Genomic DNA, 27,417 nt, shown 5'->3' on the forward strand with positions numbered 1-27,417 from the left:
AGACCTTCTGTCTTTCCGTTCTGAACTCCTCATGTCTCTGCGCTCTGAAGAGCACCTTCTGTCTTTGTGATCTGAAGAACCACCACGGGATTTGGACTGCACAGAAAATTCAGCAAACACAGTAGAGTGCGGTTACAATTTGCGTTGGTACCAGAGCCACGATATCAAAACAGAATATGGCACCTTAGAAATTTAGAAACAATTCCAGTATTAGACTATCCAAAGTAACAAGAAAACAATAAATCAACGCATATAGGAAATGCCAGAAAACATAGTGATGCAATACAGTTAAACCAAATACTTCAGTACTTGGCTGGAAATATGAATAAAAAGGGAAAAGGCAGTGCATCCGTGATTCATATTGTCCACATAAGAACTTACCTCAAGTTCAGAGATCAAGTGTAAGACATCATGTGCACTTGAAAATTAAGATCAAAGAGAAAAAGCAATCTTGGCAAAAACAGGCCATAAGCATATAAGATGAATATTCATTAAAGCCCGATGGTATACATTCAACAGAAAATATAGAACAACACATATAAAGGAACAATCAGACTAAAGCAACTTATAGTTTACAAAAACACTTATATAAGGAAAATGAGCCAGAATTTTAAAAAACTTTCCAAACTAAGAAGAAAACCATGACATCAATCAAATCATATATACAATTGAAGAGAATTGTATCGATTGGAATTGAATAAATAAGAATAAACTGTGCATCAGGACTGATATAATGTCGACACGAACTTACCTGAAGTTCAGAGATCAAGTGTAAGACATCATGTGCACTTAAGAAATAAAAAAACAAGCAATTTTAGCATGAAAAGTATTCAGAAGTCCAAGCATGGGTAAATAAGTTAATACATTAGCCAGACAAAAGCGAGTGATCTAGAAGAACAAAGGAAACAAAAAATAAACCTCATAAAGTGAAGAACATTAGACCAAAGCTTATATTAAGTTATTATAGCATTGGTGGCTGCTGCAACTTTAAGTGAACATGCCCAGTGGTTCACAACTAACTCATTTAAACAAAGCATGAATGATGAAATGACCAATTAATGGTGTGAATTCTGACAAATGTTTAGTAACTAACAGAACACCGAGGTGGTCGGCCACCATAAGTTCGCTCTCTTAGAAATGTAGCATGGTACAAGTAAAAAAGATATGAATTCTTTGGTCACATCAAGATGTGCAAACAACTTGCTCTATTCGACTGTACAATATCAAACAACTACACCTATGCTGCCTACCACCTATGCCTACGAGGAGCTAACTGGGACAATGAGCTGGTACAGTACTATCCCAATGCCAGGTTGCACGATTGTGATTCAGAGCACCGAGGTGCACGGCCACCATAAGTTTGCTCTCCCAGAAACACAATGTAGCGACCAGACCTCAAACAGTCTGATCTCTGTGCATCAGTGTCACCCCTGGATCGGTAATGCTGACACACACAGTACTTGAAGGATTTATAACAGAGTAGCAATCACACACTTATTACATCGAATGTCTCAAAAGAGAACTTATTACAATAAATATGGCTTAAGACCATCTAACAACGATAACAGCGGAAGGCTTGGAAGATAAAGTGAGTCCATCAACTCCAACGGCATCACTAAGTGAAAGATCACGACCTAAGGCACCTTACTCGTCGTCTGAAAAGTCTGCAACATGAATGTTGCAGCCCGAAAACGGGTCAGCACATGGAATATGCTGCAAGGTAACACATAGAGAGTAATGAACAGAATAATGCTATCACTATATGCATATATGGCTGGTGGAAAGCTCTATGGTTACAGTTTTGCATAAAACCAATTTTTCTCTACAACAAAGGAATAAATTATATTTAACTATCATGGTGGTTGTTAAACATTGAGAAGATTCACCCAACTCAATCCCAATTAAGCATCAACATTAACCCAATCAAATTATATTAAGAGTGATGAGATCCACATGATAATCCAAGAACAGATACTCAAGATGTCCATAACCGGGGACACGGCTAACCATGATTAGTTTGTACACTCTGCAGAGGTTTGCGCACTTTTTCCCACAAGACTCGATCTCCTCCGTTGAATTTCTCACACTACATGGTGTTTGAGAAACGGATGACCGAGACACAGTCTTTCAGAAGTATTAGCACCTTACGATGGGTAGACAGTACCACCTACATCCCCTACATCTGCTAGTCTACCACTGTAAGAGTTCACACGACTTAATCAACTATGCTAGAGCCATAATAGCTTGTGGCTGCACATGGAAGTTTCTAGCATGAATAATCTTATGATCCCTTTGAGTCTGGGTGGTGGTCCATAAGAAAATCACACGGTACCCCGGGATTTCCAAAAATACAGGTAACACTAGGTTCCCTAGGTGCCTCAATCCACCCAGATGTGTATTTAAGTAGCCACCTTAAGTTGAACCATAATTAACAATTTCACATCTGTCATGAATTCACTCAAACCCAATCCACGTCTACTAGCATAGCATAGCAATATAAGCAACGTAGAACTAACTCCTAAGGGTTTGATAATAAACAGGTAATAGGTACTACCTCAACTACTTCCCAAACCCACATATTAATCAGATCCTAACCATGCAATTGTTTGAGGATTGATCTAATGCAATAAAACTGGATAGTAAAGAGGTATGGATCAAAGTGTTACTTGCCTTGCTGATGATCCGTAAAACCTAGAGACTCATAGTAGCACGCTTCGCACTCCGGTACTCTATCGCAAACAAACAAGCATACAATAAGCACTCAACTGGAAGCACGGGTAAAACTCAAATAAGATATCTAACCAGAAAGTTCAACTTAACAACTCCGGTTTGCAAAAAGAATCGAATCAAACGAAGCAACAAAACTCAAACTGCAAAAGAAACAAGCTCCGTTTACTAATCTGGACTTAAGTCAAATTTTACAGCAGTAAAAACTTGTTTAAGTTGGTTAAACAGAAGAGGGCTTCGAGACGAAATTCTAGGTGCTTGAATCGCCCGATTCTGATAAACGAGGAAAAAGTTATACTAAAACGAAAAACAGGGCAGAAATCACGATCGAAAAATATCACGAAAAAACCCTGGAAAAAGAGAACTGACGAACAGGCTAACGAACGAACTGTCTGCGGCAAAACGATGAAAACCGTTCGTTAAAAGGAACGTACAAACGGGCGTTCGCTAAATAACTAAACCGAAAAAAACGATCTGAAAAAAAACGCATCTAGGTTTTCAAAATAAAACCGAACGGTTTTAAAAAAACGATGGCTACCTCGGCGTTCGTGACGACGGCGGCGGCGGCGGTCAACTCCGGCGATGGCGGCGTCCGGCCATGACGGCGGGGTCGGCGGCGAGGCGACGGCGGCGGCGGCTAGGGTTTCGAGGCAGGCGGCTGGGGTGGCCTCGGCCCCTTATAAAGGTCGGCCGGGCTAGTGTCCGGCTCGGGCACGGCCCGGTTAGGTCGGTTGATTTTTTTAAAAAAAATCATTCCGCGCAAAAAAACGAAGAAAAGAAATACTAAACGGACTCCAAAAATTCTGAAATAAATTTTTTCCGTCCTCTAAAAATATAGCTGAGAAAGTGAACATTTATTTGGGCCTATAATGAAATTTTGAGAAATGCATATTTTTCCTAATTCAAATAAAATAGCGATAAAACTCCGAACAAAAATTCTATTTGATTTTTATATTAAATCTCTAATGTTTCTTTATTTTGGGAAAGTCATTTTATCCCCTCTCTTTTATTTTTATAAAAGAAATATTCAAAGAGAAAATAATTAAAATCAAACGATCCTCTTTTCAAAATTTGAGAAAACTCAAATGTGAAAATAACAAATTCCCCAACTCTCTCCGTGGGTCCTTGAATTGCGTAGAATTTCTAGGACAAGCCAAAATGCAACAAAATATGATATGCAATGATGATCTAATGTATGTTACACATAACGTGGTACAAGTCATAATATACTTAATTGTTTTTAGAAGTCATAACATAAGTTTTGATGTTTGGTGTACCGGTAGCACAACAACTCTTGCTGCACAGGATACACTCTCCACCAATGGTGGGTATGCGAAGGCGGCAACCGTGTGAATGCAAATACCAAAGAAATATTATCACACATTCACAAACTTGTTCTTCATCTACTTTCCATAGCTGTTATCAAGACATCATGAGACATTGAGACTCCTTTTACAACAAACTCCATGTCCGTTTATGTTTGTTTGCAAAGCCAAAGCAGCCTGCATGTTCACGTGACAGGCCGACAGTGCATAATCAACAACTTTCAGTTGACAAGGGTTAGCTAGCAGAAGGTACTTAATATACCCTTTCCAGATTTGTGAAATTTAGTGTCGGGTCCAATGCACCTACTACCAAAGGACATATGAAACTAGCTCAATCTCTTCCATGATAGCATCCTTTCTGATGTGGTATCTCTCTCCAACATGGATGTTTAGAACAATTATGTACTCGATCATTTGGGATGCTGGTATGACCAGCATATTAGGGGCTTAGCCCAGTGGGCTGTGGCCCAAGTTATCTTATCGTTATTAGGGGCTTAGCCCAATTATCTTATCATTATTAGGGTCGTTTGCTAGGAGTCAAGTAAACCTCTTTATATAAGGAGAGGAGATGTATTTTTTTTAAAAGGAGGATGACCCCCGGCCTCTGCATCTGGAAGATGCATACGACCATTTTATTGATTATTCTTGAGGACCTTACAAAGTATTACAACAATGTGCCTGAATCCACCATCTTGGCAGCATATGCCACTACTCCTATCCAAAATGATGAAGGGGTGCTAGTTGGGTCACTACCCAAACCACTCATCTAAGCCTAACATCAAAAGCCGGAAGCCGAAACTCAATCGGAAGCCCCAGCCGAGCCACATACCGGGTCTGGGGCACAATCCGGTCAGACGCACTCGTGTGTCGTCGCCGCCATCTTCCACAGGTCCGTCTTCAGATCATATTGAGGCTTCTACCTTGTCTGGCCACTCTGCCATCGATGTCACCATGACGCCGGACAACAACCTCCTCCTGCGTGAGTCCATCTCTGTGCATCGGACGCCGAGCCTCCACAGCGCCATGCCGCCGATATCCGTCGCCATCAATGTGTGAGATGAAGCACCGCTCCACCATCCCCCCAGCCAGCACTTACTCCAAAACGATGCCCTCAGGAGGGAAAGCGATAAAACGCCATCATCGTCCGATCCGGAAGACCCAGATCTAGGGTTTCCCCCGTAGCATCCCGAGCCTGATGACGCAGACTACAATGACGATGCCTCGACAAGGGAACGACATCCAAGACGCCGCCATCGTCCGCCATGACCGTAGTCGGCGCGATTTTCATCGGCAGTTGCTCCACCAGACGTGCACCGCCGACGTCGATGGTCCCTTCAACCAGAGCAAACTCCAAAACAATGCCCTAAAGAGGGACTACGACGCAAAAGCACCGCCATCGTTCGATCCCAAGGAGATCTGGGGTTTCCCCCCGGAGTTGCCCGCGCTGTCAAGGACCAGACAAGGGTAGAATCACGTGGATCTGCCCAGCTGCCGACGAGTCGCACCCACCACCGTGCCGACGGCAGACCAGCGATCAAGGCCCACGCATGGGCATAGATCCGGCCGCGCCGTCGCGAACCGATCCGGTCACGCCGCCGCCGTCCTTGGCGGCCGCAACGCACCAGATCGCGAGACCTCCTGCCACGGGGAAGTGAGGTCGTCGATGCGCCGCCATCCATAGCCTACCGCGCGGCCAATCTGCCGCCGCCTCGAACCGCCGGCGTGAGACGCGCTGTGATGCCCCATCGCCGCCGCACCACACCTCGGAGCAGCCACGTCCGCCCGCGAAGAACTGCTGCATGAGGAGGCAAAGGGGGCCCCGCCGCCGCCGGCACCGGCCGGGCTTCGCCCGGTCGCGCCCTGTGGCGGCGGCGAGGGAAGGGACGGGAAACGGGAAGCCTGCCGGGGGGGATTTGGGGGTGCCTCCCGGTCGCCTCGCGGGGGCGACTCGGGAGGGCAGTTTTTTATCCCGATCTTATCAACAAGGGGCGGGAGACCAGAAGAGGAGATGTATCAATCTAATCAAGCAAGAAGCAATCAGTATTTGCTCGGCTTCCCTTAGGGAGCCGGGAGACCTAACCCTAGCTGCCTCTTGCTCCGCCGCCGCCTCTTCTCCATCACGCAAGGACGGCGCCCAGCCACCCCCTCGACCTCGTCATCCTCCATCTTTCCCCTACAATCTCTGTCCTAGAACCGGCGAAACCCTAGCTCCTAACAGACGCGCTATAATATCAGGGAGACTGACATGGAACACATGGAGTATTAGCAAGACACTTTATGATTATTGGGGATGCCCTGGTATCAAAGAGGCAAACTCATGGAACTGCATTATCTTAAAATTAGCTTCTTTATTTGATGAACAGAAGGACACAATAGTTGCACTAAAAGAAGATTCAAAAAATTAAACATTATCTTAAAATTAGCTTCTTTATTCGATGAAGAGATATGGAAGGACACAATAGCTGCACTAATAGAAGATTTAAAAAATTACACACGATAGGCATGTTTGCACCAAAATAGGACGAGCAAGACAATCTAATACAAGGTCAGCAACCTGGTCAGCCTCGTGGACAATATTCACAAGACTTTCTGATACCCAAGGGATCAGGCACGGAGAGAACATCATAGCAAACAAAATCATCACAAGTAAGATCAGATCTAAAATCAATTGGAGCATCTCGAGAAGCCCTACTATCCAGACATAGGAGTTGGTGCTGATTAGCTATCCATTTATCGTTGCAACTGTCGTGGACACCAAACTTCATTGACACGAGCACTTTAGCATTCGCCACAAAGAACTTGGCAAAATTCACATCCGGCTGCTTGCCCTCGTAGCGCTTGAGCACCACCTCTGTGAGATGGAGCTCAAGGCATGTGATAGGATCTTGCGGGTTATAACCGTGTCCATAATTTTTGTCACACTTACGCAGAGAAGACGTGATGTACAGTTTCGTCAGGTATGGGAAGCATCTCAGCAAGTCGATAACATCATCGAGATCAGGTTTACAAGCCTTGAGAATCAAAACCCTCACGTCGCGCATAGTTGTTCTGAAGCTTTCCAGAACCACTTTTCTGAATCTTCTGAATGAGTCCAAGATCTCCAATTTCCGTGCGTGGGGTACCCAGAAGAACATCGGGGTGTAACAAGTGTAGGAGGAACCACGAAAGTCCCGAGATGTGATGAGTCTTTCCAGCCGAGGGGCATTCTGGATGACAACTTGAACTCTGTAGCCATTCTCGATGATCCTGAGAGATGGTGAGTTGATCAGCACCCGGACAATGTCAGATCTACGGTTAACGTCAATGTCAATCAGAAGGCTCTCGAGCACAGGGCAGCCGGAGAGCACGCCTTGGAGGTCGTCGTTGGGGAAGGTCACGTCATGGAGGACGAGCCTTTTGAGTTGCCGAAAGATGAGCGCAGGGGGCGCGTCCTCGGGGAAGCGGCAGAAGTCGAAGGTGGCGGCCCGGACGGTCGCCGCGAAGCGGATCACGGGCAGCGGCAGCGGATACTGGCCTCTGTAGCTGATGATCTGGATCTCCTCGAGGTTGCTGAGGGCGGGGGACGTGAGCCAGCCGCCGAGCGTGTCGTGGATGTCGCTGATGTAGAAGTAGTCGTGGCGGATGGAGAGGCGGCGGATGGAGCCCTGGTGCTTGGATAGGATCTTGGAGATGACGGCGATAAGCTGGCGCTCACTCTTGCGGAGGCGGTTGACGTTGAGGCCGCGCCGGTCGGAGGGGCAGGAGAGGAGGTAATCCCAGCGCCTATTCCTGACGATGTCGCAGTCGTCGAGGTTGAGCGGGGAGGAGCGCCAGAGGTGGCGCCAGCGACGGGAGAGGGCGGTGGTGCGCGCGCCGTCGTCCGTGGGTAGGAGGGAGATGATGGTGCCTAGAATCTCGTCCGGGAGGAGGCTGACAAAGTCGTGCTCCTCCGGTTCCGCCGCCATGACCATGCCCCGTAGGCCGTAGCGCTGGACGGCTGGACGCTGGTAGGGTTTTGACTTGTTGTTAGCGATAGCGCAGGTATTGTACTAGCAAAACTTTGGCAACAAATCGAGCAATGGCTTAAATAATAAGCGTTTTTCTTTTCTTTTTTTGAAACGGAAAATAATAAGCTTTTCAGGTATTGTATTGTATTGCAGGATCGCACAAAATAAATACCGAGTGCCGGGTTGTAACAAAATCAGTATTCGATCTGGTGCCGTTAGCATACGAACAAAACAAACACGCTGGATATGGTGTTCAGATAGAAGCAGACTACGTTTGAGATCGTAACAACTTGAAACTATGTCTGGTAGTCCCTAAATCACGAGGCTCTACCCACACTCCCTTGGTAGGTATAGTTCCCTAGAATGTATACTAAACAATATGTTGCGGTGCAACATTTTCTTCAGGAAACTAACTCTAGTAGTTAAAATTCACATCAACTGGTAATCTAACTTTACTCCTGATGTCCTCCAATCCTGAAAAGTGGTACTGTTTCGCAGCTAGAGTCAAAGATATATAACCACTTCAAGCAAGATATACTCCCTCCGGCCCAAAACTATCGTAGTGTCAAAAAATATACTCTTACATTTTGGGACTGAGGAACTATCATTTGAAAACGGTAAAAAAAAGTTCGCACTAATCATGCTATGCTATAATGCTTCTGGATGCGCCAGCAGACGGAAAGTAGGCGCTATAAATGCAGACAACAGTGCCAGACAATGGGATATTTTAACAAGACAAATGCTTGAACAAAATAAAGGAACTGGACTGTAACAAATAAGGCGCCGAATGTAAAAGAACATGATAGTACAGTGTTACATCACATCGCACAATGTATTACAGTGTCTCTAATAGCATCGCCCTAATTTTCGCCTTCAGCTCATCTGGGACCTGAGTTGCCGCCTGCGAAGATTGAGCAGTGTCGCTAGGGGGCTGCTCTGATCCATGCCTGTGCTCAGGCGTGCTTTGGGAGGCTTCAGCGCGGCCAAGAGTTTGCTCATTGAGATCTCCGTCATCCTTGTGTTTCCTTTTGGAACCAGAGCGATGGCTCCTCCGGTGCCTCCTATGCTCGTCATCTTCAGCGTAGTGATGATCGTCCCTATGTCGATGCCTTGACTTGGAACTGCGTAGCTCATCTTCCGAAGAGCTATGATCCCTATACTCCCTTTCCTTGGAGTGATGCTTGTGCTTACGTTTGTGTGCATCCTTACTGTGGCCTCTTGAACGCTCCGAACGATGCCTCTTCCTTGAGTGTTTATAACTTCCCTCCTCCAAATCATGTTTGTCCTCATCGGATTCTGGATGATGCTTTCTGTACTTGCGTGCCCTGTTCTGCTCGTCATCAGAGTCTTTCTCCTGCTTGATCATATTCGAACCTTCCCGTTCGAAACGCACAGAGCTACCTTCCCGTTCAAAACGCAGAGAGCTACCTTCCCGTTCAAAATGCACAGAGCTACCTTCCCGTTCACTAGCCAAAGGTTCTGGAGGCACGGGGAGGTTCGAATTAGCAGGAGCGGCCCTTGCAGATTCATTACTTATCTCCTGTGTCACCAGATCATTCTTGTTGCCACCACCCTTAATAATTGAAGTGAACATCTTTGCACGCCGAAGCCTCTCAGCCTTCAGCTTCTGCTCATTTGTCATGGAAGCTTCAGAAGAATCTGCCTCTTTAGAGGCGGCAACAGCAACTGCTTTTGCGATTGTATTTGTGATCCAATCATCATCGATAATTCCAATACCTTCCTTCTTTAGCTGATCACTACTTGTGACTGATATGCCAGGCTCACTATTTGAAGCAGGTTTGGACACTGCACCTGAGCCCTGTATATGGCGAATGTCAACCGTGTCTTTTAGCGTGTTAGGTTGAGGATTGGCAGGCCCCAGTCCACGAGTAGCCGCCATAACAATAGCAGCAGCTTCATCTGCAGTGACCGTCCGAGGAAGTTCCTTCTTGGCACCACCAGTGACCAACTGGAACTTCCCCTCCCCTTGTTTGTCAGAAAGCTGCTTCTGTGATGGTTCCGCGGAGGTTCTATCAGAAGTGCTTGAGTCCTTGTTAGCACTTCCCCGTCCCTTGCTTTTAGTTACTTCCTTGTCGTGGCCACTGTCTCGGAGGTCTGAAGAACTTCTATCTTTGCGCTCCATGGACCTTCTGTCTTTACGTTCTGAACTCCTCCTGTCTCTGCGCTCTGAAGAACTCCTCCTGTCTTGGCGCTCTGAAGAGCTCCTTCTGTCTCTGTGCTCTGAAGCACCACCACGGGACTTGGACTGCACAGCAAATTCAGGAAACACAGTAAAGAGCGGTTACAATTTGCATTGGTGCGAGACACGATATCCAAACAAAGTCTTGTATCTTAGAAATTTAGAAACAGTTCCAGTATTAAACTTCAAAAATAACAAGAAAACCATATATCAATGCTTATAGGCAATGCTAGAAAACGTAGTGATGCAATACAGTTAAACCAAATACTTCAGTACTTGGCTGGAAATATGAACAAAGAGGAAAAAGGCAGTGCATCAGTGATTCATAGTGTCCACATAAGAACTTACCTGAAGTTCAGAGATCAAGTGTAAGACATCATGTGCACTTGGAAGTAAAGACCAAGGAAACAAGCAATCTTGGCATAAACAGGCCATAAGCATATAAGATGAATATTCACTAAAACCCGATGATGGTATACATTCGACAGAAAACATAAAACAGCACATATAGAAGAAACAATCAGACCAACGCAACTTATAGTTTACGAAAACACATGTGTAAGGAAATGAAGTGCACCAGAATTTTAAAAAACTTTCCAAACTAAGAAGAAAACCATGACATCAATCAAATAATATACACAGTTGAATAAAATATCTGTGTACCGATTGGAATTGAATAAATAAGAACAAATTGTGCATCAGGATTGATATAGTGTCCACATGAACTTACCTGAAGTTCAGAGATCAAGTGTAAGACATCATGTGCACTTAAGAAAGAAAAAAAACAGGCAATTTTAGCATGAAAGGTAATCAGAAGTTCAAGCATGGGTAAATAACTTAATACTCATTCTACAAGACGTCCAAACTTTAAGTGTCAGTGTGTCACAGAGAATGGAAGACACAGCAGTAGCCGGACAAAAGCGAGTGATCCAGAAGAAAGGAAACAAAAAATAAACCTCAGAAACTGAAGAACGTTAGACCAAAGCTTATATTTATTTCATTACAGCATTGGCGGCGGCTGCAACTTTTAAGCAAACATGCCCATTGGTTCACATCTCACTCGTTTAAACAAAGCATGAATGATGAAACAACCGATTAATGGTGTGAATTCTGACAAATGTTTAGTCAAATAGAACTCCGCAAAATATGGGTGTGAAGGGAAGGAGTACAAGTTGCAAATGTTTAGCCCAACTAAACTATCTGACAAATGTCTAAAAAAATTGATTTCTATAGAACAGGTCAGGAAAGGGAAAGTTATGCAAATATTACGTCCTAAAAAATAAAAGATGAGTGTGATCCAAATTACCTCTTGGGTTTCCTGAAGCATCTTGAGATAGTAAGAGTGATATGGATTAGACGGCAGAAGAAATGGAAACCTCCCTGTCATCCTGTCTTGCTCAATGAGCTTTTGTTCAAACTCCTTCCCGTTCCTGAGAATAAACTCGACTATTTTCTCCATTGTGCCCTTCAAAAAGGATGGTGGTTCCAGTATCATTTCTTTTGTGTCAGACACACCTAATTTAGAGTTGTCAGACTTGGTAGAAGTGGTTAACACTGTCGTGGCATCTTTAACCTTCTCCCGCTGAGCAGCAACAATGCTGTTTCCAGCAATTGTTGGGTTCTTCTTGGTGAAAATAGGTTTATCCTTTACTAAAGTGGATGCTTCTATTGTTACTGTCTGATCTTTTTTCACTTCGTTGTCATGTACAAGGAATGATGAGCCTTTGTGGGCATTGTCATGCAAAGCTTCATTTCCAGGATCCTTGCCTTTTGAACTAGCTGGAAGCACGCCTTCATCCTCATCTCCAGACTCATAGACGGCCCCAAGCAATGATAAAGCTCCGCTTGACGAGGCAGCAATCTCACTCTCACCCATAACAATTTTGTTGCCTTTATTGGTGTCAGCATCAGAGCCATCTTTCAACAGCTGAGGATGATCAACAATGTAGCGGAAGTAGCTGTGGAGATGATGGTCAGGCATCAAGAACCCAAATGTTGGATTATTTCCCTGCTTCACCCTTAACACAATCTCTGATTGTCCCCCATGCTCACTGACAAATAGAGCAGTTCTTGCAATTATCTGATGCACCTTCTCGGAGGGAGGCTGCAAATTAGAAATTATGACAAGAAAAGTGTCTCAGTAATGGTATGAGAGCAGAAATCGCAACCATATGACTTAAACACAACTGTAGTACAGAACTGGTACAGCACAGTAAAATTAAGAAAGCTATCCCGTTGCAGTATTCTCTTCTTTTATTATATGTACCATTTACATCATTCTAATCCCACCTGCCTATTCCTTACGTCAAGATAGATCGTAAGGAAACAATGTGGATCACTAGTAGGAACTTCATCTCTGCTCCAACCATCTGAAATAGACATTTAATCCTTAGAAGAACATATGCACCTTGGACAATTATTGCTGGATCAACTGAAGAAGATTAATAACAATGTATGAAGTGGAAAAATAATAAGACAGAATGCATATATGATGAGAGCAGACAGTAGGCTTTGCACACTCACCAGCTTATTCAACAGGCTTTCTGGCACAGGAAAAGATGGGCGATAAGAAGAGACTGAATCATTCGGATCATCAGAACCAGCAGGTCCCCCGTATGAGAAAGCGACGGCATTATAACCGGCCTGCCCAGTATCTGTCCCGTTTCCTGCAGAAAGAAAAGATGCCAGTTTGGGTATTGTTACATAACAATCCAGACACAGAAACTAAGATTGAGTGGAGAAGAAAAATGCAGATCCAAAGATACATCTCGGGAGACATCAGAGAAGGCCCCTTACTTTGAACAGATTAAAGATGCTCATCAAATAAAATCAAGCATCCTTCCTGCAAACTTACAAAAAAATATGACAAGAAATATAATAGGAGTTCAACTAGCACCACTACCTTTGCCACATGTGCCAGTTTCATTAGGTAAAACTGCAAAAAATTATACCAACTACTGTTGCTCATATACGTGGTAGACAGTACAGCTACTATAGGAACCCAACAGATGCAATAATAACTTTGTTGAAGACAAACAATAGGAAGAGACCACCGAGTTATTTTACATTCTTAGCATCTCAGTGTCATAGCGTATCAAATTCAACATTTACTCCAACTAAGCCACCCAAACTTCAGCTCATACAGACCAACTCTCTTCTGACATCATAGGCAAATAGCAAATGGGGACATTTGAAAAGAAAACATTATTTGGCATCAACCTTCTATAAGATACGATGGTTCCATTTCCCTAGACCCCTCTCAGAATGCTAAAAGTCCGCAGACTTACGCTAACAGCGCCCAATTACATAAAAATGGTAAAAAGAGTTGTTGGCGCCAGAGAGTAGTGTCATATACAATAAGCACAGAGGGTAGAGGGGTTTATACCTGAAGGAGACGCGTCTCCGGTGCCGACGTCGGCGGTGAGGTCGAGGAAGCGCTCGCGGTCAAGCTCGGCCTCGGACACGCCGTCGGGAGAGGGGGTGGAGAGGAGGGCCACGGAGTAGGCGCGGTTTGAACGAGGAGGGACGCGGTCGAGAAGGTGGCGGACGTCGTGGCGGTCAAGGAGGAGATCGGCCGCGCCGGCGGCGGACCAGGGGACGAGGGAGCCGCCGGAGTTTACGACCTCCGCCGCCGCGTCGTCGTCAAAGAGCAACGCGTGCCGTCCCACGATCTGCAGATCCATTGGTGATGGTTTCGTCTGCCTTCGCCTTCGCCTCCGCTCGGAGTCTGCTCAGCGAGGCGGCGGGGCCGTATTGGTAGAGCTAGATGGAGAGCTCGTCCGCTAGGGTTTCGATGGAAAGACGTGCACAAGCGAAAAAGGTGTGACCCAGTTTTACCTTTTTGCAAATTGCACCTCGTATCTCTACGAATATAAATAACGAACACGGAATTGATTTGTTTAGCTAGAAAGAGTTCAGGCTAGTCGCGGTGGGGATACGATACTAATGTACTTCTTCCGTTTGTAAATGTAAGTCTTTGTAGATATTTCATTATGGACTACATACGGAACAAAATGAATAAATCTACACTCAAAATGCATCTATATACATCTGTATGTGGTTCACAGTGAAATCTCTACAAAGACTTATATTTAGGAACGGAGGGAGTACTTGTCACAAAAATGAACGTATCTACAACTAAAATACATTGAAATACATTCATTTCTTCGGCGAGTAATTCCGAACGAAGGGGGTTTGTGCCAACTTGCGCCTCCAACCGCCTCCTGTACTCTCGTACCCGGCGGCTGCAACCCTAGCCGCCGCCGGGGGCCGATCTTCCAACGCCGTTCTCCGGCGGCTCCCCTCCGCCGGCAACTTCGGTCGTCGGTGGTGAGGGGGGTCGCCGGATCCACACGTGTGGATCGTTTTTACTCATCCGTAGTCTAGGTTTTTAGGTTGTTCATCGTTTTTGCTTCGGCGGCGACGATGACGACACTGAATAAATATTCTTCGGATCCTTTCCTAACGAGGCCATCGGTCCTATGGTTGGGGATGGGTCTGGAAATCAGTCTGTTCAAGCAAGGATAGCGTGGCGGCGGCGGCATCCTCGTGGCGGACCTGTGTCCTCGGGCTCCATCGTTGCGACGACGTTTGCTCCAGCGTCGGCGTGGAGCTTGGGAGGTAGTCCAGGAGCGGATGCAGATTGTGGTCTGCATCGACGACATCTGGAAGACAGAACATGTGTTGGGTTCGTGGTTCGTGGATGGCAGGTATGGTTTCCTCCTTCGGCGTCTTAGTCGTGGTGGGGTGCCAGATCTGGAGTTCGATGGCGTGTCCGGGGTGTTGCCCCGGCCTGATCCGTTCAACGGCAATGGCTTCACTTTTGGTGAGCCACCTTGGAGGTCCGCAAAGCTGCATATCAGCGATGAAGCCGCGTTGAGCTCGGGTGAGGAGGTGATCCGTCATTCTTTTTTTCGGTGGCTGCTGTGGTGGTGCCGGAGGCAGTTGACGGGCGTTAGTGTCAAGCTCAGAGATGTTCTGCTATCTTTTCAGTTTTGTCATGTCGGTTATTACGTGACTTGTACTTTGTTCTTTATGATATGAATGAGACACGTATTACCATGCAAAAAAAAATCCGAACGAAGGGAATATGTATGATACTCCCTCCATTCCCTTATACAAGGTCACTATCAAAAATACATTTTGCATCTATACAAGACGGTCAACAATAATCGAGACAAAAATTAATGATCTTTTTTCATACTAGCAACTTGTTTAATACTTACATGCATATAGTCATAATGGCAGCCAGCTACTTCCTTCCTATTCCTTCTTTGCATGTGGATGGCATATTAATGATCCCGGTTAATAAAAAGAAAAGTTGGCTTGCAAAGTTGTCATTAAATTTTACTTTGATACCTGTAATTTGAGTTTGTGGCGTTATATAAGGGAATAGAGGAAGTACTACATTCGTAGTGCATAGTACTGTATACGTTAGTGATATAGAGAACTTCATTTATTGTCATGCATCACACATACTAGCACATCATTTAATATGATACGGATTATGCTAGATACTCAGTCATCTCTTTCATTTAATTCTATGACACATCATCAAATTTTCCTAGTTGGCATGCATGATACTACTTATGATACTCCCATTACGGGCAGCCTCATTCAGAGTATGACATCTTGGAACTCAGCCTTTTTGAAAAAACCAAAATTCAACATTTTAGGTTTTAGAAAAATCTGAAAAAAATTGTACAAACAAACAAGAAAAATATTTGGGACGGTCTCACCGCGACCGCAATCACCACGTGGGTCCATGCACCGCTTCGAACAACCTTTTCCTTCGCGAGCAGCACCCATCCATTTTCCACCACTACTTTTTCTTTCTCCCCACCACAACCTCTGTCGCATGTTGCCGCAACAACAACGCCCAGCGGGAGCTGCATTGCAGCTTGGGGGGCTAACCACCATGAGGGGGGCACAGCGAGCACCAACGGAGCTGCGGCGGAGGATGCAGCAAATCGACGCGGTTGCAACTTTTGGGGGTGAACCACGGCGCGGTGGCGTGACGTCGATGCTGGTTTTTTGTTGCAACAAGCACTAATAGAGCTACGACGGCGATGCAGCAAACCGGCACTGGCATGGTTACAACACCCCGCATGGTGTGAAACGGTGGCGTCCATCAAAATGTTGGAACCGGCGCCGCGATTGCTACTAGCACGGTCACCATTTGATGGAATTGCCAATATCGCTTTTTTATACGGACCAGAAGCACGTTCTTGGAACCGGCATCAGCGTCCGCTGCAACCGGTGAGGGACACGCTGGAGCTAGCGCCCATTGGTGTTGGAACCAGAAAGCATCTTCATGTTGGGGAACGTAGTAATTTCAAAAAAATTCCTACGCACACGCAAGGATCATGGTGATGCATAGAACCGAGAGGGGAGAGTGTTGTCCACGTACCCTCGTAGACCGAAAGCGGAAGCGTTAGACCAACGCGGTTGATGTAGTCGTACGTCTTCACGGTCCGACCGATCCAAGTACCGAACGTACGGCACCTTCGAGTTCAGCACACGTTCAGCTCGATGACGATCCCCGGACTCCGATCCAGCAGGGTGTCGGGGAAGAGTTCTGTCAGCACGACGACGTGGTGACGGTGATGATGTTCTACCGACGCAGGGCTTCGCCTAAGCACCGCTACGATATGACCGAGGTGGAATATGGTGGAGGGGGCACCGCACACGGCTAAGGAACGATCACGAAGATCAACTTGTGTGTCATGGGGTGCCGCCCTGCCCCCGTATATAAAGGATGGAGGGGGAGGTGCGGTCGGCCCCTAGGGGTGCGCCTGGAGGAGTCCTACTCCCACCGGGAGTAGGACTCCCCCCTCTTGCCTTGTTGGAGAAGGAAGGGGGAAGGGAGAAAGAGGAAAGGGGGGCGCCGCCCCTCGCTTCCTTGTCCTATTCGGACTAGGGGGAGGGGGCGCTCGGCGTGCCCTGGCCGGCCCTCCTTTCTCCCTTAGGGCCCATGTAGGCCCATTAATCCCCGGGGGGGTCCGGTAACCCCCCGACACTCCGGTAAAATCCCGATTTCACCCGGAACGATTCCGATATCCAAATATAGGCTTCCAATATATCAATCTTTATGTCTCGACCATTTCGAGACTCCTCGTCATGTCCGTGATCACATCCGGGACTCTGAACAACCTTCGGTGCATCAAAAACTATAAACTCATAATATATCTGTCATCGTAACGTTAAGCGTGTGGACCCTACGGGTTCGAGAACTATGTAGACATGACCTAGAACTATTTCTGGTCAATAACCAATAGCGGAACCTGGATGCTCATATTGGCTCCTACATATTCTACGAAGATCTTTATCGATCAAACCGCATAACAACATACGTTGTTCCCTTTGTCATCGGTATGTTACTTGCCCGAGATTCGATCGTCGGTATCTCAATACCTAGTTCAATCTCGTTACCGGCAAGTCTCTTTACTCGTTACGTAATGCATCATTTCGTAACTAACTCATTAGTTACATTGCTTGCAAGGCTTATAGTGATGTGCATTACCGAGAGGGCCTAGAGATACCTCTCCGACAATCGGAGTGTGTGACGCCCTCGATTCAATCGTACACTAATCATACACGCAAATGTGTACGATCAAGATCAAGGACTCACGGGAAGATATCACAACACAACTCTAGACACAAATTAAAATAATACAAGCTTTATATTACAAGCCAGGGGCCTCGAGGGCTCGAATACATAAGCTCGAAAACACAAGAGTCAGCGGAAGCAACAATATCTGAGCACAGACATGAGTTAGACAAGTTTGCCTTAAGAAGGCTAGCACAAAAGCATCTATGATCGAAAAGGCAAGGCCTCCTGCCTGGGAGCCTCCTAACTACTCCTGGTCGTCGGCGTCCGTCACGTGGTAGTAGGCACCCTCGGGGTAGCAGCAGTCGTCAAAGGTGGCATCTGGCTCCTGGACTCCACCATCTGGTTGCAACAACCAGAAAGAAGAAAGAAGGGGGAAAAGGGGAAGCAAAGCAACCGTGAGTACTCATCCAAAGTACTCGCAAGCAAGGATCTACACTACATATGCAACATTATCAAAGGAAGGCTGTATATGTGGACTGGGCTGCAGAAATGCCAGAATAGGGAGAAGGCCTAGTCCTATCGAAGACTAGCATCTTCTGGAAACCACCATCTTGCAGCAACAGGAGGGAGTAGAGTAGCATAAAGTAAAGTAGTAGTAAGTTATCAACCTCGGCCAGAGATCCTTTCTCGACTCCCTGCGAGAAAGTAATCCCAGAGCCATACTATCCAGTTATCATCACAATCAAATCCTCATCTCCATCCAGTTCTCATCACAAGTATCCAGTTCTAGTTGTATCGATCGGGATACAACTCCAAGTGTCCGTTACCGTAGGACAGGCTATGCATAGATTGTTTCTTCCCTGCAGGGGTGCACCAACTTACCCACCACGCTCGCTTAACTCCGGCCGGACACACTTTCCAGGGTCATGCCCGGCCTCGGCCAAACAATACGCCGCAACCCGACCTAGACTTAACAGAGAGGTCAGCACGCCGGACTAAACCTATGCCCCCAGGGGTCATGGGCCATCTCCCCGGAAACTCCTGCACGTTGCGTGGGCGGCCGGTGAGCAGACCTAGCTACCTCCCTAAAAAGGCAGGAGCTTACCAGTCCAACCCGGCGCGCGCCGCTCCGTCGCTGACGTCTATTAAGCTTCGGCTGATGTACACGACGCAGAACGCCCATACTATGCCCACGTGATGGTTAGTGCTATCAGGCCAGAGGCCCCTCGGATCAAATATCCAAATCGTAGTGGATTAGGAACGCGCGGTAACAAGCAGAGACTCACGAAAGAGGTGACCCCGTTGCCCCGTCTCGAGGACTTGCGGCAAGGGCTAAGAATGCCCGGCCACGCCTCGTAATTATCTCACGGGCACCTTCCAGGTCAACCCGTCTCCACATCACTTTCCAAGTAACAGTTGTAAAGTCCAAGTATCCGTGTGTCCAAACATCAAGAGGAAAACCCAAGGAATCACCCCCGGTGGGTTCCACTCAATGTAATCATCAAGGTGAACGTAGAGGAATCACCCTCGAGGTTCACACTTGAGGGGTTGCACGACAGAGCCGTATCGGAAGTGGTTAAGGAGGAAATCACCCTCGATGACCACGACCGAATAGCTACACTACAGGTTAACATCAGAAGTGCTGTAGAGGTCTCACCCTCGGCACTTGATAGTAACCCAGCAGTGTCGAGCAACTAAGGGGAAAGTGATGTGCGGTGCCGGGGCCTGGTCTTCAATCCCGTTGATCGGGTCTTCAATGATGAAGCAGGGGCAACAAGGACAAGGTGGGGGTCACTGATGGATCACTAACCAGCCTATACTAAGCAGTTTAGGATAAGCAGGTAAGGTGCAATAACAGGTACAAAAGCAGGCTATGCATCAGAATAGGAGCATACAATAACAGTAGCAAAATCTAATGCAAGCATGAGAGAAAGGAATGGGCGATATCGGGATGATCAAAGGGGGGGCTTGCCTGGTTGATCTGGCAAGGAGGGGTCGTTGTCGACGACGTAGTCGATCACCGGGGCATCAGCGGCCTCGGGGTCTACCGGAGAGAAGAGGGGGAAGAAACAGTAAATACATAGCAAACAGAGGTAACACTAAGCATGACATGACGATACGTAGCGCTAAGCGTGCTCTAACGCGGTCCTAGACGTTATAGGTGAAGGGGGAAATCAACCGGGAAGGTGTTCCCGGTTCCGGACCTGTGTCAGACAGATGACCGGAGGGGGAAAGTTCCATGTTCAGCTATGCTAGGGGCATGTGACAGATGAACGGACCGCGTGTTTAGATTCGTCTCGTCGTTCTGAGCAACTTTCATGTACAAAGTATTTTCATCCGAGCTACGGATTATTTGATATTAATTTTCAAAGATTTAAACAATTCCTGAAATTACTTTTAATTCAAAAAAAACAGGTTAAAAGCTAGGTGCACCCAGATCTGTGCACACAAAAGTGTACCAAAGGGATGACTTGTGGGTCCAGGGGGTCCCAGTTGACTAGTCAATGCTTGACTAGTCAACAGGGGGTGGGGCCCCCTGTCGTTGTCTGCCTATTTGACTAACAGGATTAGTTTAAACTAATTAAGTAGTTAACAGGTTAATTAACATGATTAATTAGGTTAATCAATTAATTAATTTAATTACTATTATTTATTTATTTTTACAAATACATTTTTCGTTTCGTTTAACTTTCTCAAAGTTTTGGGGGCAGGCCCCAGGGGGCGCGGGCGCGGGCACCGGGCGTCGGACGCCGGAGTGCATGGCGCGGCGGAGTGGCGCTGGGCACGGACGAGGGCGGTTGGCCGGATAGGGGCTGCGGGGCGCGGGCGGACGGCGAGCAACGGCGCGGTCAGCGCATGCGGTGAGCACGGCCACCGGGCACGTGCGGGACGGTGACCACAGGTAGGACGACGCCTGGGCGCGACGAGCGCGATAGGGGGCGCGTGCGGGGACGGTACAGTGCGCGGCGACGGGAGGAAAAGGGGAGGCGGAGGCCGTGGGCCTCACCAGCGATGGAGAGAAGCGGGGGCGGCGAGGCTTGGGGTCGGCCGGCGATGGAGAGGCGGGGACGGGGCAGTCCGGCGCGAGGGTGAGCAGGCGACGGCGAACGGCGTCGAGCGACGGGGGCACCGGCTGCCGTCGGGGCAGACGCGAGGGTCGTCGTGGCGGTGGTCGGGGAGGCATGGTCAGGGGCGACGTGGGTCGCCCGGATCCAGCAGAGAGAGGGGGGAGGAGTGGAGGAAGGAAAGGCATCCGGCGAGGGGGAGGGGGGTTCTTTGGGCGGCGGCGGCGTTGGACGGGGCCGGGGCATCTTCCCCGATCCAGATCCATACAGGATCGGGTGAGGGAGGGGGGAGTGGGGAACGAGGAGGAGTGGGGGGGGGGTTCGTGCGGGGGGGGGGGTTAGGGTTACGGGGGGGGGGAAGCGGCCTAATAGTCCAGGGGAGCGGGAGATTGGGCCGGCATGTGGGATGGCCGACTGGGCCGGCGGGGTCGAGGCCCAGTGGGGAAAAGGGGGGATGGGGTCAGGGGCTTCTCTCTCTCTCCCACCTCCTCTTTTCTTTTAGTTTTTTTTAACTTTCTGTTTTAGCTAATTTTAGGCCATTTAGACATTTTGCAAAAATGTTGGTTCACCACCAATATTACCAAAAGAATACTTCCCACATAATGAACATTTTAGTTCTCAGGTGTGACAAAAATGAATTTTTTTTACTTTAGATTGGGTTTGAATTTGAATTGTGATTTGGATCAAGTGAAGGTTAGCAACAGTAACATGATGACATGGCACCATTAACAGGGGATTACTGTAGCATGACACTGGGGGTGTTACAAATCTCCTCCACTACAAGAAATCTCGTCCCGAGATTTAAGTGGGGAAGTAAAGAGTAACTTCGGGATAACTAATCCTTATAGGGTTAAGTATCTGGTGAACAACTCAGGGAATGAGGCAGAAGTATCCCTCGAGTTGAAACTTATTAAAACATCGAGAGCAAAGTATGAAGGTACAATAGGGAGTTTCAAACGAATGGACAAACGATTGATACCTGAACAGAGTGTGAGAAAGGGGTTCAGAGCATCGGGAATAGATCATCTCTCGAAAGGCGGCTCGTGACATGATACGAAGCCAAATGCAAGAATATTTCAGAATCAAAGATATACAGGAGAGTCAGGTTCCGAACTTATGGAACTGTGGGTTATGGGCCCACCATGTGGGTTAATAGAAGAAAGGGGGCCGATAGCAAGGCATGTCAGATGATAGACTGTCAGTTATGTTGGCAACAACGTTGGTACCAAGGGCGAGGGACGAAGAGAACCATTTTCCTGCTCGTTGAACGAGGCGGACCAATAGGCAAAGTTCTCGTCCATCGGGGGTTACCAGGATGTCGTCAGCAATAGTAACAGGGTCACACTGACAGAGTTGTAAACCGAGGTGTTTCCATAAGCAGGGAATTATTTCTGCTTATAACATATATAGATCACAAGAAAGGTTGAGCAAACCAATGGAAAGGAAAATGTGTTTATCGAATCAACAACCCAAAGGAAGGGAAGATGTGTTTACTCATAAGAGTTGGGATTATATCCCTCCCAAGGGGAAGCGGAGCAGGATATACATGATATGACAACAAGTTTAAATATCATTTAGATAAAGGGGGCGAGGGGATAATCATGATATTACCCATACAATGGTGTTTGGATAATAGATCAAGAAACACTCGACAGTGTGCTTCCAATGTTCATGGTTGATATTCGGAACACCTCAGTCATGCTTCGAGGTAGCATTAACTTGGTGTTACAAGTAGGGGCTGGAGTTGAAGATCACAAGAAATACTCAAAGAACGATTGCATGAATAGCAAGGAGTCCAAGGTATAACCAAGACATGATCAACATGTGTTGGAAAGGAGATAAGGGGGTTGTTAATGATAATTCAAATCATTGAAGGTCAAGGATGGTATTTCTCACCATGAATTCAATTGTCATTTCAACAGAAGTCAAAATGTTGATGCTGATCACGACGCCTTTGTCGAGAGGCTCTATGAAGATGCCATCGAACAGCAACGACATCAAGCAAAAGGAATGTTGAAGCAAAGGCTATTGGAACCACGTATACGACACAAGCTCGGATTCGAGCTTGTTGTTCAAGGAGGAATGATAAGATGAGGAAGATTGACGTAAGCATAGCTCGTCGTCGGAAGTTGTGCTCCAGAAGAAGGACCGGATAGCACAGTTAAAATTAGCTCGATAATGATATAGCCGATCAGGCTAGGAATGATGTGATGGAGTATCATTCCAATGAGAATTCACAAGTGGTAGTGCAATGACACAATATACTTGAGATAACAAGGGGCAATACTTGAGGTAGATCCAAAAATAGAGGTTAGACATATGAAATGATCTGCAGAAGACAAGTATTTTAACTTGTCCGGGAAATGGAGTTAAGGAGAAACTAGGGTCGGAACCATGGTTACGAATGATCAAACCACCGATACAAGATGAACTTATAAAAAAGGGTAATCATATTTACGAGCAGCTTCCACGATAAGTTCTACATCGGGTCCATGGGCATGAACACAAGGGTTCAAGGTCGACTCCCACTTCTTCAATGCATAACCTTTCATTCACTCCTCGTTTTTCAAAGAAAATGTAGTGCAGAGGATTTATCTGGCGAAGTACCAGAAGAGTAAGACTCGTGAGAACTCTCGGGTTCACTCGGATTACGGAAGGCATAAGTTCAACCCATCAGGGCATTTTTATGAATCTATACAACCATCAACCAAGCAAAAGATACGAGTTCGAAAGCAGAGTATCGAAGTCAAAGCAGATGATACAATATACTGAAGGTATTATGTATCAGGGAAATACTGATAAGATTTTGGATGTGAAGGACACTGTCGGATAACAACCCAACAATGGATCTGGCGATTCACGACAGAGTTGATGTGAGTATCGGTAATCAATCAGATGAAGAAAGAATGCAAAGGCTTCGGATAATAGAAACATCTGAATAATTCGATGCTTAAATGCAAAGAAATCATGATTTCAAAAATAGAAGATCAGAAGCAGACGCTTTGATCAAAAGATAAGTAAGTTGAATAGCCTTAGGGATACAATCGATAACAAATCGATTGGTCGAGAAACAGCTCTTGGTCAAATGACGTCCAAGCCAGAAGGATAAATTCTATGATCCAACTGAGGATTGCGAGCATCCGCAACATATTGAATCAACGGACTCAAAAGGATAGTGATAGAGGATGTCAATGAAGATTACTTGAAATATGGAATTAACCATAATGCAAGCAAACAAGAATTTCAACAGCAACAGGTTGCTGAGGATTTTTGGAAGATCAGATAGTATTTCAAAGAATTTTGAGAATCACACGAACAACTGAGGATGAACGGATCCTCGGTGAGTGCGAGGAATTATTCGAAGGGGGGTATTCATGGGGCAAAGAACTGCAAGGCAGTAAGCTCAAAGGATTCTCGAAACAATAGAGAATTTTGGGGCATCTTGTAATAACAAGAGCATCGAGGAGTGATTGTATGAATGGCAAGTGTATGTAGTTTTCCATAGGGGTTGACGGTGGAAGGGAATCGCAAAAGTGATGAGCACAAGTTCTCGAGCGAACATCGGAGAGTATCTTCGAAGGCTTCTGGGGGAGCAGGTGATCATCTGGAAGGAAGGGGCTCTCCGGGAGGAAGTCATTGCGAGAACCTAGCGTTAGAGTTAGTAAAATCGTTTAACCCGAATAGACGAGAGATCAGAGTCCCAGAGTATAGACGAGGAATAAAAGATCCTAATACCACCCAATGGCGACGTGGGCCCGTAAGCCACACAGCCAGTGTTAGTAAAAGTTTTTCAGTGACTAGACTCAACTTCGGCCAAGGAGTTGGAAAGGGGGCTACCTACAGGCAGTCGGCTCTGATACCAACTTGTGACGCCCTCGATTCAATCGTACACTAATCATACACGCAAATGTGTACGATCAAGATCAAGGACTCACGGGAAGATATCACAACACAACTCTAGACACAAATTAAAATAATACAAGCTTTATATTACAAGCCAGGGGCCTCGAGGGCTCGAATACATAAGTTCGAAAACAAAAGAGTCAGCGGAAGCAACAATATCTGAGTACAGACATAAGTTAGACAAGTTTGCCTTAAGAAGGCTAGCACAAAAGCATCTACGATCGAAAAGGCAAGGCCTCCTGCCTGGGAGCCTCCTAACTACTCCTGGTCGTCGGCGTCCGTCACGTGGTAGTAGGCACCCTCGGGGTAGCAGCAGTCGTCAAAGGTGGCATCTGGCTCCTGGACTCCACCATCTGGTTGCAACAACCAGAAAAAGAAAGAAGGGGGAAAAGGGGAAGCAAAGCAACCGTGAGTACTCATCCAAAGTACTCGCAAGCAAGGATCTACACTACATATGCAACATTATCAAAGGAAGGCTGTATATGTGGACTGGGCTGCAGAAATGCCAGAATAGGGAGAAGGCCTAGTCCTATCGAAGACTAGCATCTTCTGGAAACCACCATCTTGCAGCAACAGGAGGGAGTAGAGTAGCATAAAGTAAAGTAGTAGTAAGTTATCAACCTCGGCCAGAGATCCTTTCTCGACTCCCTGCGAGAAAGTAATCCCAGAGCCATACTATCCAGTTATCATCACAATCAAATCCTCATCTCCATCCAGTTCTCATCACAAGTATCCAGTTCTAGTTGTATCGATCGGGATACAACTCCAAGTGTCCGTTACCGTAGGACAGGCTATGCATAGATTAGTTTCTTCCCTGCAGGGGTGCACCAACTTACCCACCACGCTCGCTTAACTCCGGCCGGACACACTTTCCAGGGTCATGCCCGGCCTCGGCCAAACAATACGCCGCAACCCGACCTAGACTTAACAGAGAGGTCAGCACGCCGGACTAAACCTATGCCCCCAGGGGTCATGGGCCATCTCCCCGGAAACTCCTGCACGTTGCGTGGGCGGCCGGTGAGCAGACCTAGCTACCTCCCTAGAAAGGCAGGAGCTTACCAGTCCAACCCGGCGCGCGCCGCTCCGTCGCTGACATCTATTAAGCTTCGGCTGATGTACACGACGCAGAACGCCCATACTATGCCCACGTGATGGTTAGTGCTATCAGGCCAGAGGCCCCTCGGATCAAATATCCAAATCGTAGTGGATTAGGAACGCGCGGTAACAAGCAGAGACTCACGAAAGAGGTGACCCCGTTGCCCCGTCTCGAGGACTTGCGGCAAGGGCTAAGAATGCCCGGCCACACCTCGTAATTATCTCACGGGCACCTTCCAGGTCAACCCGTCTCCACATCACTTACCAAGTAACAGTTGTAAAGTCCAAGTATCCGCGTGTCCAAACATCAAGAGGAAAACCCAAGGAATCACCCCCGGTGGGTTCCACTCAATGTAATCATCAAGGTGAACGTAGAGGAATCACCCTCGAGGTTCACACTTGAGGGGTTGCACGACAGAGCCGTATCGGAAGTGGTTAAGGAGGAAATCACCCTCGATGACCACGACCGAATAGCTACACTACAGGTTAACATCAGAAGTGCTGTAGAGGTCTCACCCTCGGCACTTGATAGTAACCCAGCAGTGTCGAGCAACTAAGGGGAAAGTGATGTGCGGTGCCGGGGCCTGGTCTTCAATCCCGTTGATCGGGTCTTCAATGATGAAGCAGGGGCAACAAGGACAAGGTGGGGGTCACTGATGGATCACTAACCAGCCTATACTAAGCAGTTTAGGATAAGCAGGTAAGGTGCAATAACAGGTACAAAAGCAGGCTATGCATCAGAATAGGAGCATACAATAACAGTAGCAAAATCTAATGCAAGCATGAGAGAAAGGAATGGGCGATATCGGGATGATCAAAGGGGGGGCTTGCCTGGTTGATCTGGCAAGGAGGGGTCGTTGTCGACGACGTAGTCGATCACCGGGGCATCAGCGGCCTCGGGGTCTACCGGAGAGAAGAGGGGGAAGAAACAGTAAATACATAGCAAACAGAGGTAACACTAAGCATGACATGACGATACGTAGCGCTAAGCGTGCTCTAACGCGGTCCTAGACGTTATAGGTGAAGGGGGAAATCAACCGGGAAGGTGTTCCCGGTTCCGGACCTGTGTCAGACAGATGACCGGAGGGGGAAAGTTCCATGTTCAGCATGCTAGGGGCATGTGACAGATGAACGGACCGCGTATTTAGATTCGTCTCGTCGTTCTGAGCAACTTTCATGTACAAAGTATTTTCATCCGAGCTACGGATTATTTGATATTAATTTTCAAAGATTTAAACAATTCCTGAAATTACTTTTAATTCAAAAAAAACAGGTTAAAAGCTAGGTGCACCCAGATCTGTGCACACAAAAGTGTACCAAAGGGATGACTTGTGGGTCCAGGGGGTCCCAGTTGACTAGTCAATGCTTGACTAGTCAACAGGGGGTGGGGCCCCCTGTCGTTGTCTGCCTATTTGACTAACAGGATTAGTTTAAACTAATTAAGTAGTTAACAGGTTAATTAACATGATTAATTAGGTTAATCAATTAATTAATTTAATTACTATTATTTATTTATTTTTACAAATACATTTTTCGTTTCGTTTAACTTTCTCAAAGTTTTGGG

The 27,417-nt window shown here is 46.7% G+C and overlaps 1 protein-coding gene and 4 non-coding genes across 5 annotated transcripts; all 5 read right to left on the reverse strand.

Moving 5' to 3' along the window:
* Window positions 1-344: 344 nt before the first annotated feature.
* Window positions 345-408, reverse strand: LOC123073168 (small nucleolar RNA snoR101). The gene has a single exon (XR_006435620.1). It is a non-coding gene; the product is annotated as a small nucleolar RNA snoR101 (small nucleolar RNA).
* A 307-nt stretch (window positions 409-715) lies between these two features.
* Window positions 716-778, reverse strand: LOC123073170 (small nucleolar RNA snoR101). Its single transcript, XR_006435623.1, has one exon. It is a non-coding gene; the product is annotated as a small nucleolar RNA snoR101 (small nucleolar RNA).
* Window positions 779-6,595: 5,817 nt separating this feature from the next.
* On the reverse strand, window positions 6,596-14,082 carry LOC123070467 (uncharacterized). The gene is made up of 5 exons (XM_044493698.1): window positions 13,624-14,082; window positions 12,762-12,904; window positions 11,545-12,342; window positions 8,928-10,304; window positions 6,596-7,747 (listed from the first exon to the last, which is right to left on the reverse strand). Exons 1-5 carry the CDS (start codon window positions 13,919-13,921, stop codon window positions 6,611-6,613), a joined length of 3,753 nt encoding a protein of 1,250 aa, XP_044349633.1. The 5' UTR covers window positions 13,922-14,082; the 3' UTR covers window positions 6,596-6,610.
* Window positions 10,550-10,613, reverse strand: LOC123073164 (small nucleolar RNA snoR101). Its single transcript, XR_006435617.1, has one exon. It is a non-coding gene; the product is annotated as a small nucleolar RNA snoR101 (small nucleolar RNA).
* Window positions 10,933-10,995, reverse strand: LOC123073166 (small nucleolar RNA snoR101). Its single transcript, XR_006435618.1, has one exon. It is a non-coding gene; the product is annotated as a small nucleolar RNA snoR101 (small nucleolar RNA).
* Window positions 14,083-27,417: the final 13,335 nt, after the last annotated feature.

The sequence above is a fragment of the Triticum aestivum genome, chromosome 3B (assembly GCF_018294505.1).
Source record: "Triticum aestivum cultivar Chinese Spring chromosome 3B, IWGSC CS RefSeq v2.1, whole genome shotgun sequence".
In the NCBI taxonomy this organism is placed as follows: domain Eukaryota; kingdom Viridiplantae; phylum Streptophyta; class Magnoliopsida; order Poales; family Poaceae; genus Triticum; species Triticum aestivum.

Coding starts and splice junctions, on each gene's coding strand:
- LOC123070467 (XM_044493698.1), bottom strand. CDS start 13,921: ATGGATCTGCAGATCGTGGGACGGCACGCGTTGCTCTTTGACGACGAC. Junction 12,905..13,623: donor CGGAGACGCGTCTCCTTCAG/GTATAAACCCCT, acceptor TTCTTTCTGCAG/GAAACGGGACAGATACTGGG. Junction 12,343..12,761: donor AAAGCCTGTTGAATAAGCTG/GTGAGTGTGCAA, acceptor TCTAATTTGCAG/CCTCCCTCCGAGAAGGTGCA.